This window comes from Lissotriton vulgaris, unplaced genomic scaffold (genome assembly GCF_964263255.1).
Source record: "Lissotriton vulgaris unplaced genomic scaffold, aLisVul1.2 SCAFFOLD_584, whole genome shotgun sequence".
NCBI classification, from domain to species: Eukaryota; Metazoa; Chordata; class Amphibia; order Caudata; family Salamandridae; genus Lissotriton; species Lissotriton vulgaris.
The window spans coordinates 775,461-788,069 of NW_028247781.1; the positions used below are offsets into that span (position 1 = coordinate 775,461).

Below are 12,609 nucleotides of genomic sequence, written 5' to 3' on the forward strand. Positions count from 1 at the left end.
CGCGGATGACACACAATTAATTATTTCCATGGGACCAAATCCTGAATCTACCAAGATCAGATTTAGTGAAGGCATGGAAAAAGGATGTTGTCCAACTACTTACAACTAAACAGAGGAAAGACAGAGATCCTGTGTTTCAGTAAGGTCCATACCATATGGTCAGAGGACTGATGGCCCCCTGAACTGGGGACAGCTCCCATCCCCATAGGGTAGTAAGGTACTTGGTTTTCCTGATAGATGACAACCTTTCCTTGAAAAAGCAGGTTAAATCCACCTATGGTACCTGTTTCCTGATCATGCACCTACGTAGAAAGGCTTTCCAATGGCTGCCCCTCCAGACCAGAAAATCCCTTGCTCAAGTACTCATTGTAAGCCGCCTAGACTATGGCAATGCTCTCCTGGTGGCTGAAAATGATGCTCTCCTACCTAAACTTCAAGTGGTGCAGAATACTGCTGCTTGCCCTGTATGCAATCTGCCGCTCCGCACGCCCTCCGAGCCTATTCTCAAATCTCTGCATTGGCTACCAATAAAAAAGCGGGCCGTCTTCAAACTCCTCTGCCTAGTGCACAAGTTGATTTCAGGAAACGGCCACCTCTGCCTACAAGCCTAGTTATCCGCACGTAGCCTAAGCTCCAGTGGGCAATCTCTGCTACGCCCTCACCGCCTACTAAGGCCAGATACTGGGGCAGATCTTTCTCATACCTACCTCCCCACCATTGGAACAGACTACCCATACATATACAGTCCTGCTCTGACTTAACCCTATTAAAAAAACGTCTTAAAACCTGGCTCTTCTGAATCTTCCATATCCCTCCTTCCTGTTATTGCGCTACAGCGCTGAGAGACCCTCTCGGGGGTGATTCCTTTTGTGCTATATAAATCAAAATAACATAACATAGATATATAGTTTTTACATCCGGCCCTCAGGTCCCCTTATCTGCGAACACTGGGAGCAGTTAGGCACATAGAAACTTCGAGGAATATTATGAACATAACACATTCTTAGGGAAGAAACACCATTGATGTCTCATAGAGTGTTTGTTTGTAAGACTTCCATAATTCCAACACACACGGCTACAGGACACAAAAATAACTTCTTGCTGGAAAAAGATGAAATTATGTCTTCCAGCTCTAACATGTCACATCTACCAACAAACAGCTTCTTCTCACACTCGCATTTGAGAACTATCAAATGTTGTGGAGCCACAAGGAGTAAGCGCAAGGAAATTCTCACTAACATCAGGAATGAGCATCAACTTGTTTAGTAAGGAACATATACATTACCTCTTTCAAAATGCAGTCTCTGCTTCTGAGTGCACAGATCTGCCTTCCAGAGTTATCACTAACTTCCCAACCCTTCACCCACCCTCCACTTACTAAGTTTGAAACCGTGGAGGGTTTATTGCATTACAAATTAAAAAAATGCAAATTTAAAAAGTTCCCAAGCTCTTAGTAACTATTGATGTGTCGATAAATAAGAAGGCTTCAGATGAAACCCTTGTATTTTGTCGTTGCAGGTGCGGAGGATGACCGGCATTCTTGTGGCTGTTGGCCAAGGTCGCTTCACCCCGGCTCAGGTGAAGGAGCTGCTTGAGTCAAGAGACCCATCGGCTTATCCAAGTAACGCTATGGCTCCACCATACGGCCTCTTCTTGAAGAACGTGGAATATGATGGGCTTATCAGTGACACATGATCGTTTGAGTGGACTAGACTACAGGTGGCTTTCACTGACCGAGCGATGGATTTAGGGGGTGTTCCCCTGTGCCTGCTTACCTCAAGTGGGATCTGTTCTTCACACAGGTTCAAGCGCTTGATGGTGATTCAGGTCAAGAGGCCATATCAGAAGATACATGCGGGCCAACCCTTCTAAGAGTGACTCCTGAAAATGGAACCAGAGTTCACTGAGTCTGCTCTTTGTCCTAAGAAGATTTTCAAATTCCTCGTAAATTGATGACCTCCGAGCTTGGAGCTGAAATCAGTGGAGTGAATGAATGGCTGAACGATTATAAAACAAAATACCTCACATCTCTGAAAAGTAACGTGCTGGCATTACAATGGCTTTTAAACGGTCCTGCTGATGGGATTGTAGGACTTTTTGTAAACCTAGATGCATTGTTTATAAAGAATTTTGGCTCTTCGAATATGCTTTTTTCATGTTTAACTGATAAAATAGTGTCTTAAGTTGTGGAGGCTGCCTCAAGACTATAACTGTTTATTTTTGGAAAGGTGAGTGAGAAGATACCACAGTAAACTGTTAACTCAAGAGAGGCCAATTTTAAATTCATGCCTGAGTGTGGACATTTATCATTCTAACACACCCAACTAATTACCTCCTGTTCATGGTCTTCATTTTTCTGTTGCCACTGACACTTTATAAACTTGCATTTCGGTGTTCTGCTCTGGTGCAAGGATTTATGGCGAGCCTAAGGAAAAACAACAGTTTGCCATTTGGACTACCCCTTTCACCTATATCAACAGGGCCTTTGGAGGCCATTTTTGTAGGTTAATACCCCAAAAAAGACCTATTGTCAGTTTACCTGGAACTTAAAGTGGGCTTAAATATAGACCACTGCTTACCTTTGGTCGGCTTTAATGTCACTGCTTACCTTTGGTCGGCTTTAATGTCACTCTCATTTGCTTGCTTATGATTCAGTAGTTTGCATTGTCCATCACGTGTTTGTCTATCTGTAGAGCATATCCTCTTCACTTGTATCCTTCCACTGCTCGCTTTTAGGAAACTATTTATTTTTCTTTTTGGTTAAGCGCTCCAAGTGTGTGCATGTGTTTTCCAGATGTCTCCCTCGTGTGCTTCCACCCGTGCTCCGTTTTGCTTTTGCCTTTTGCGTCTCTCCCTCCCCCATGCTCCAAGTTGCTCTCTCTCTTGTTTGTGTGCTTCTCCCCTGTACCCAGGACTGCTCTTCTTTATGTGCTGCTTTTCATGTCCCCGCCCTCTCCCCATTTCTTCCTACCTCACTTGCTCCTCCATTACCCCCTCCTGTCCTATTTTTTAAATTAAATTGTTTAACTGTTTTTATACTTTAAAAAGCATCACTTTTGCTCTGCTTTTTAGTTTTGGTGCTGTGTGCTCATGTGCACTAGTGCATAAGCTCTCGTTTGCAAGAGATGTTGGGCTACATGTATGAAAGTATCATTTTGTGGTTACCAATTAGCGATTCTAAAGAAATCGCTATTTGGTAATTGCAAAATGTAATGTATTAAAACAGACAGGAAATAGCGATTCTCTAATTGCGATTTCTTAAAAATGTGTAATTGTGACTCCGCTCATTCCTATGGGCCTCAAGGCCCATAGGTGAAAATGGTCTTGCATTACTTAAATTGCGATTTCCTAATTGATAATCGCAAATTAAGTAATGTGAAGGCAAGGGTGCCTGGGGGCCTAAGGGCCCCCTGAAGCGCTCCTTACAAAGAAAGGTGCACATGTAAGGCACACACATTCCCTAGTTGAAGTTGATGATAATAGTGTTTCCTAAATGCACAGTTCGCATTTAGGAAAGACTTTTTACATTGGCATTAGGGAATCGCAAATTGCGACTCCCTATTTGCATTCGCAATTTAGGTAATTGCTAAAAATTACGATTACCTAAATTGTGAATGCCTAAGCCTTTCCTACATAGAAAAAAGGCCATTTTGCATTCGCAAACCGCCGAATTTTGCGGTTCGCACCATTTGTTAATGCAAAATAACTTGATACATATGGCCCATTGTGTTGAATAAGGGGCTTGGGACCTGCCCAGTGCTTGGGCTTCATTGTAACTTTCATTTGCTGCCTTCTAATTGAGCAGCACGAGCCACCTTCACTTCCTCTTCTTTCGCATTGAGCACTAACCTGAAATTCATATGTATTAAGGTCCTTCTGCTGGTGGTGGTGAGATTCAGGTACTATTTTTTATTTTTATTCCCTTGCTTCCTCCCCTCCCAACCTCTGTCAATGTTACTTCTTCTCCCTCCTATCTCTCCTGTCCCTGTTTCTTTGTCCCCTTACAAGCCCTTTTATGTTGCTTCTTAACCCCTGCCACGTTGTTTCTTCTCCTCCGACTGGCCCATGTTTCTTATTTCCACTATGTTTCTTATTCCTCTCCCACCACCCCACGGCTGTGTTTGTTATTCCCCCCCAACTGACAGAAGGAAAAAAAAAGTGATATGTCGCAGCCATCGCTAGCCGCTTCATTGCGCTTTTTTCCCCATCCTGTTAACTAACACCCACCATCCTATTCTCCGCCCAAGCACCCCCCGTTGCCCTCCCCTACTTCCCCACCCCCACCACCATCCTGGTGTCTCAACCGATAATCTCTCCATTTTATTGGCAAAGCCAATAGGTAACCCATAAGCGAGACCTATTGGCTTTGCCAATTCTTGTTTGTTTATTTACCAGTCTATTTTGGATCAGTAAATATATTTTTTAAAACAAAGTTGTCACTCATATCATTTTGGAAGCACGCGTGCTGTCTTGCATGCATGCTTGTGTAATGACACATGCACGTGCATACCTCATCACACATGCAGCCTCATAAAAATGACTACAGTGCCTTCTTCTTTTGTTAATCCTGTACACTGCATATACTTTACAGCATGAACAAAAGGAGGCATTGGCAGAGCCAATCGTTTTTGGCTGTTATGGTAAGGCAGTGTCATGTCATTACTATAGCTAGGCTCATGGCCGCCCTGAGCAGGGAGCGAAGTTAGGGAGCCCCGGAAGAGGGGGTCCGGGCGGGGCAGAGCGTGGAGGCCAGAGAAGAGGGGGGGGGGTCAGGGTGTTTGGAAGTGGAACAGAGTCTGAGGCCGCCAAATCTCTGCCAGGGGCCGCCACGCAAATATGTATCCATCCTCAGAGGATTATTATATTAAGGATATATATTGGCATGGTGGCCCCTGTGGTTTGGTGGCCCTGTGCAGGTGCACAGCTTGCACATGCCTAGAGCCGGCCCTGCTGTAGCACTTGCCCTGTAGGTATCATCGGTCTGGCTCTTTTAGACTGTGATCACTTGTGTGTAGACGAACACGATACTGTTCTCATTATTGACAGTGCCATACCAGAATGAGGCCTAGTGGTGATATGGAACTTTCTTCTGTAGGCCTTGTTTTAATAAAGTCGATGAGTAAAACAATTTAGGCACAAATATCCTTTACTTTCACTCTTTAGTTTCCTAGTTGGATGCATTTCTGGGGGCTACTTCTAACCAAAAATTCACCATCTTTAAAATATTCTTCAGGTGCCACACTGGATCCGGACATTTTCATACCAGTGCTCCCACGTGATGCCAAGTGGTTCATCTCCATGTTGGCCTCCTTCCACCCCGGATATGATGGAGCGGAGCCACATGTATGAGCCACCCTTGCACACCAACATCAGTTCTTTTCCTTTCCCGCCTTCGAACCCTGATTGGGAGCTCTCCTCCCTTTTGTCATTGGTTTACAAATTCTTCTAAATTGCTTTTCCAGTGTGCAAGGCCAGGATGTCCCCACTGAAGTCTATAGTGTTCAAACCATGCTCTGAATTTCAGAAACTGATGTCAGTAACAGACACGTACAAGGTCACTTTGGGTGTTTGGGCGCAGGGCACGACTCAAAGTAATATGAAGAATGTGCTCTCATACACCCAAAGGCAATCCGTAATGTGAAGCAAGGTGGCATGTTGCTGAACACCCAAAGAAGTCACAGATCTTGTGTAAGTCCCTTTCTAAGTTGAGGGCACGGCCCATTTCCCACAACAGGTCTTCTTCGCTGTCGAAGTCGTCCGGTAAGTTGAAGTCAATAATAGATTATGAAACGACGGACATCTTGGAATGGCTAGTCCCACACAAGACTTCTCTTAACTCTTTAAGGGATAGTGAAATTAATTCCTACGACATGGTAACGGAACTAGAAAGGTATAATTGGAGTTCAGCAGAGGAACTGCACCCTCCACGAAATTGTGAAATTTTGGTACGTGATCTATCTGCCAAAACTGGGACTAATAAGGAGATTACCATTGTTCACTGACAAGGGAACAACTCTGATCAAATCAAAATAGTCTGACAACAGCAATTGAAAATGGATGTAAGAGGCCGAGTGACGATAGGCCCTAAAACACAGAGTATAAAATATCCTTCTACTCTATCCAAAAATGCTGCCAAAAAGTTCAAACATAACACATTGAGAAAAAACCCGGACACATTGTTCGCCGATCCATACTTTGATATGGTCAAAGGCACCGTAATGAATGACTTGATTTTTCACACAAATAAAACAGCGAAATGGCGCAATGCACTCACAGAAATGCTGGTCATAATAGATATGAAAAACATCCCTCATGGCACAAAAATAATGACTTCCCCATCAAGAAGTTGCAATGCTGAACTATGCATCACGTTATATAAAACGGGAATAGTGCTGATACAAGCAGCCAATAGGGACCTTGAGGAATTTGAGAAGACTTTCCTAATTGTAAAAGAAACTCTGGAGAGACCAAGACACCAACTACCCATGACCCAGCATGAAATCATGCGGGACAACAGTGTCAATTCAACTGGGGACATCAACCAACCAGGGGGCCACAACTCTCAAACTCCCAGCCTTGGAGATATAACGGAAACTGAGAAGGTAACCTTAGAGAATAGGACCGAAAGAACAGGGAGGACTTACAATCCGGCTAATGAAGAGCATAGCCTGACCCACAAGGAAGAACCGATTCAAGTAACCAACAGAGAACTTGAGAACTATGAGCTAACTCTCCAAAACTTAGAAGATTACTCAGAAGGACCAAACCTTCAACAAAACGTGACACTACCAGATATCGCACGTGAAAACATCGACTCCAACACTAGAGACACCAATCTATCAGATGGCCAGAACAACCAAACCGGTAACACTGAAGATTTAACCGTAAATGCGATGGCAACACCAGAGACTGAGAGAGAAAGGATAGCGATGGCCACCAACCTTGGAAACAAAGTGAAGAATAAGGTCCCAAGGATAGAGCCGGTGCCGCTAACGCACAACTCCACTACGCTGGAAGAATGTATCCCAGCTCCAAGCGAATCCCTCTATGAAGCCAATGAAATGAACAAAGTAGATGATATCGACCCTTCCTTTCCCCCCGCGAATACGAGACCGGAATCCTACAGATCCATATCCACAAATACACCCCTTACCAAGAAAAGATCTGTGGGAATGTGATCAGATCAGTTGCAGAGAAGAGCAAACTACAATGCTCATCCAGCCAGGTTTACCTCACACAAGAACTCATCCCGAACACAGAAAGAAATCAAGGAGCTCCAAAAACTTGTAGGTAACCTAGCGCAAAACTCGATGAAAGTCTCACAGACAATTGGAAAAATCTGGGAGATGACGATAAGCACGCACACCAAGGTCTCACACATCCAGAATCTGGTACTTAGACACAACAGACCTAACAGGACAAAGCCCTTGTTGATTGAAGAAACTCGGGCCTTACTCAGGTCCTATGAGCAACCTGCCCGTAGTAAGGAGGAGAATATCAAAACAGTACCTATTGACTCTAGTAGAACGACCAGAAAGAATGACAGGAAAGCAATCCACCAAAATCTTCAACATATTCAGCTTATTGCATCTGAATCGGATAATGGAAAACTCGTTAAATCACAGAAACCCCTGAACTGCCTTCTACTTAATTGTCGTTCGGCAACTAAACATGCAGCAGACATAGCCGCCCTCATCATCAATAAGGAAATTGACCTGGCCATCCTCACGGAAACATGGCTCAATGAATCATCATCTCCTACCATGGATCTCTTAGTACCACCACAATATAACATCGTCAGGCTAGACAGACCAAGAAATGTGGGAGGAGGCATAGCTTGCATACACCGGTCGGAGATCGAGGTCTGCCATTTCCAATCTGACCCCTTAGAATCCTGTGAATACCTTGGTATTAATGTGAGAACACCAAAGAATCAAAGCTACAAACTGCATACATTCTACCACCCACCAGGAGAGAACGCTAAGTTCACAGAACAACTGATGGAGATCATAACGACCAACTCTAACTCGGACGCCAATAACATATTCCTAGGTGACTTGAACCTCCATTGGAATGACGGCGGTGATAAATTGGTCAACGCGCTTAAAGACTTCCTCAATGAGCTAAAACTTGTACAAGCCTGCAACCAACCCACTCACTCACAAGGAGCGACCTTAGACTGGATTATCTCAAAAAAGGATGAGACCTCTATCCTTGCTATAGACCCATGTGACTGGTCTGACCATCACATCATAACATTCACGATACCTACAATGACTTAGGGCAGGACCGTGCAACCATGCAAGCTCAAGAAACTGATCCGAGACACAAAGGAGGCTAACACTGAACTACTGGTTAAAAGGTGTGAGAGAGACCTGAAGCCACCCAACAATAAGCAAAATGTCAATGAGCTGACGGATCACTACATAACCTCAATTGGTAATATCGTCAATGACACCATGCCCCAAAAAATGAAAAAAGTATCAGAGAAACCAAGAAATCCTTGGTTTAATGAATCATTGAATGAGGACCGGCGCAAACTGAGAATGGCCGAAAGGAGGTGGAGACAACATCCCTCCTCCCCGGAGCTGAAAGCGCTCAGAAAAACAAGAAAAGAATACAACAAAAAAATAATCGACTCCAAAAAAGAATTTTTCAGAGATGAATTGGACAATGCCATAAACAGACCACGAAAACTCTTCGAGATTTTAAAACAACAGTCAAATAAACTAGCCAAAACGGTTTTAGAGAATACAAAAACTCCCATAAGCTGCGAGGAATTCTCCTCATTTTTCACTGAAAAATCTAAATTGCTTGAAGACGACCTCACAATTGCAGCAACTAACCTTAAGGCACTACCTCAATCCAGTAACGAGTCCAATTTCTCACCAGAGTGCCTCCAAACTAAAAATAAGGCAAAATGGGACACATTTGAACTATACGACCAGGAAAAGATCGCCAGAACGCTGGCGGAACTTAGACCGAACAACCACTTTCAAGACCCATTACCAGGAAAGTGTGTAAGAGAAATCAGCCACACGCTAGTTCCGATCTGGACCGAGATAATAAACGCCTCACTTGCACAAGGAACCCTCCCTGACTGTCTAAAAACAGGGCAGGTGATGCCCATCCTTAAAAAACCGACAGCTGTTGCTACAGACCCGAACAACTATCGACCAGTGACCAACATCCCTCTACTGGCTAAACTCATTGAGAAATGCGTGCAGGGCCAACTAAGTCAACACATCGCTAAATTCTCGCTACTGGATGATTGCCAATCAGGTTTCAGAACAGGGCACAGTACCGAAACTGCGATCCTGCACATTGTCGATGACGCCCTTAAAGCCCTAGACCGAAATCAATCTTGCCTACTGATCCTCCTAGACCTATCATCAGCATTTGATACGGTAAAACACGAAGTGCTTATGACCAGACTACAAAACAGGATGGGTTTGTCTGGAAACGTGCTGAAATGGTTCAATTCTTTCCTACAGAATAGGACTCAGCGATTCCTGGTTAACCAAGCAATCTCTTCCCCGAGCCCCAACGCAATAGGGGTCCCACAAGGCTCTACGCTATCCCCAGATCTATTCAACTTATATGTAGAACCTCTCACGGAGATCCTTCAAAAATCACAGGTATCCTATCACATGTATGCGGACGACACGCAATTATACATAAAGATCGCCTCCCTTGAGGACATTGACCTAATGAACAAGACACTAAAGAGTGCTTTACGATGGTTAACAATGAACCATCTGAAACTAAACGCCCAGAAAACTGAATTCCTGCTAATCTCACCGACAAGGAGCCAATCTGAAGTTATAGAGTGGACTAAACTGGTGACTGCGCTAAACTGCACCCCGACCCTAGTTAACTCAGCCAAATCACTAGGAATTACACTAGATAAGAACCTCGACATGAAAAACCATATTAACTCAATGGCCAAGAGCGCCCGCTTCCACCTGAATTATTTAAGAAAACTGAAACCCTTTATCACTGAGACAGATCTAAAACTGGCTATACAATCACTAGTCATCTCGAGGATCGAATACGGCTGCACCACATTAGCGGGCCTGCCAAAAACATCCACAGCACCACTAAAAGCCTGCCTCAACGCAGCGGCGAGACTCATTACAGGAACGAAGAAATTCGATCACATATCTCCTCACCTGAAAGCACTAAACTGGCTACCTTACGAGGCCAGAATTCAAATGAAGTTGGCCTGTATTACGCACAAAGCGGTTCACTACAACACACCTAGATACCTAGCCAAGAAACTTAAGATCTCAGGAGGTAACAGAACAACGAGAAGCGCAAAAGATTTGCTATTACGACCAGCCTTTTTCCACAAGAAAAAGACCTACAACAGAGCATTCTCCAGAGCTGCCCCCAGAATCTGGAACTCACTCCCTCCAAACATCAGGAAGATTCAAAATACAGTAACATTCAAACGAGAATTGAAGAGCCACTTGATGAGTAAATACCCTACTTAGAGAAACCTAAGGATCACCGGGATGATCAATTACGCTAACTGAGTGCTGCCCTCTCCATGGAAAATTGGAAGATCTTCATCGAACAATGAACTGATACCGTGTGCAAGCCGAGGCTTGACACATCACTGCTACCTCGTATATATGTGTGAACTTTAACTATATCTCACAGTCATGCTATATAACTTCTATCTCACTTGATTGATTTATCCATATATGTGGAACCTTAACTATATGTCACAACCATTATATACAACTTCTACTGCATTTGATTTATTTATACTTAATATCCTTGATATGCACTGGATCGCCTTATAACCCTACCTCAACGAGCATGGTTTGTTACCATGACACAAGCCAAGCCTTGCTCTCCATATAATGCCAATTGCACAATCATTATGAATATATATATTTAATCTCGTCCATACAGTATATTGCCTTCTACCTCACTATTCTCTTGTTGTTAGTATTGCTTTTATTATCTTTATATGTAATTCCTTCCTTGTTAAGCGCTCTGATACCCACGGGTCTTGTCCGCGCTATACAAAACACTATAAATAAATAAATAAATAAATAAATAAATAAATAAGTCCAAGTCCAGGAAGAAGCATAAGAAGTCAAAGCAGGACTCCATACCAACCCGTAGCTCTCTGTCAGAAGAGAACTCAGGAGGCCGACAAGGTGCTAATAGATCTTGCTCTAGTCTCCAATACCACAACTGGGCTCGCAGCATCCTGAATTCCCCAGGCCATCAGCGCCATCACATCAGGCAGAGGTCTTTAAAAATCTGATGGTGCATATTTTCGCAGTCTTCCAGCTCCCTTCTGCATGCCTCTGCAGATGCCTCCAGTGAGATTACTGTGAGCAGACCCATCCATGGCACCTTCTGAGCCCCTGAAACACTTTTCATGTTTCATTTTTGGCTCCAACACTTGTGCCAGTCCATTCTTCATCGGCGTGGGTCCCAAGGTCCCCAGCGCAGGAGGGACATTTCGTGCCAACCCCGGTGTCCGATCCTATCTCAACTCTAACTGAGGTCATGCTTTCAGTCAACTGCAGTATGCCCAGTTCCCATATGATGTGACACCAACAAAACCATAATCTTTTTGGCTCGGATTTTGATCCGGATCAAGAAGACTTAATTTCCCATCATCCATCTGCTCAGGAAGTGACACCACTGCACTTCCCATCATCCATCTGCACTAGAAGTGACTTCACCGGTTTCCCACCCACTGTCCCCTTCGCTTCTCCCCTACAAGGACTTACTTAATGGCAGCTGCAGTGCCGACGCGCCGCTGGCAAACCCATCCTGTGTCCAATGCCGTGAACCCTTGTCTTCCCCATTCCCTCTACTACCCTGCCATGCTCCTTGCGCTCTCAACCCTGGCTGCACTCCTGTACCACACAACACAGAAGGAGCATTCACATGCACCTCCTACAAGTTGCCATGCTCTCTTCCACAACCTACACCCACAGCTATCTCACCCTACACTCACAACTCCTGCAGCAACAGCAGCCAGCACCCCACTCGCTCACACAAACCAGTCACCCACTTACACAGACTAACCATCACCCCCACAACACACCATGCATGCTCCTCGACACTGGCCATGTCACCAAACATGCCACTGCGATATGGGACCTACTGTAGAACCACACTCCGGAGCTGCTCTTCCTCACAGAAACATAGCTCTGGGGAAGGCTGTGACGATGTTCGGCGGAACATCGTCACAGCCTTCCCCACCAGCTAGAAGACAGCCAGGCAAGACTGTCAGCACAAGCCTGGAGGTGGTGTTGCCATCATATTCAAAGATACCATTGGCTGCACCACCTACATGGAAACCCAATCCCCCACCAGCTGCATGGAACACCTCATGTTCAAGAGATGCATCACAGCCAACTTCTCCTTGGGTGGGCCCCTCATACACAGACCACAAAATTGCACCAAACTCACCAGCAATATCGCTGTCTTCGTCATATCCTGATCATAAATGCTAGCACTTTCTTCCTCCTTGGAGATCTTAACTTTCACCTAGCGACTACACCGACCCAAACGCTTGAACTCTTCCAGAAGCCTCAGCCTCGCCCAGCATATTACCAAACCCACCCACACCGC

The 12,609-nt window shown here is 44.6% G+C and overlaps 1 protein-coding gene across 2 annotated transcripts in view; it reads left to right on the top strand.

Moving 5' to 3' along the window:
- Positions 1-2,279, top strand: part of PUSL1 (pseudouridine synthase like 1) — a 481,771-nt gene extending 479,492 nt beyond the window's left edge. For both annotated transcript variants that reach the window (XM_086949793.1, XM_086949794.1), the window contains one exon: positions 1,519-2,279. In XM_086949793.1, coding sequence (XP_086805919.1) covers positions 1,519-1,695 — 177 coding nt within the window. In that variant the 3' untranslated portion in view covers positions 1,696-2,279. The remainder of the gene's footprint in view (positions 1-1,518) is intronic.
- Positions 2,280-12,609: the final 10,330 nt, after the last annotated feature.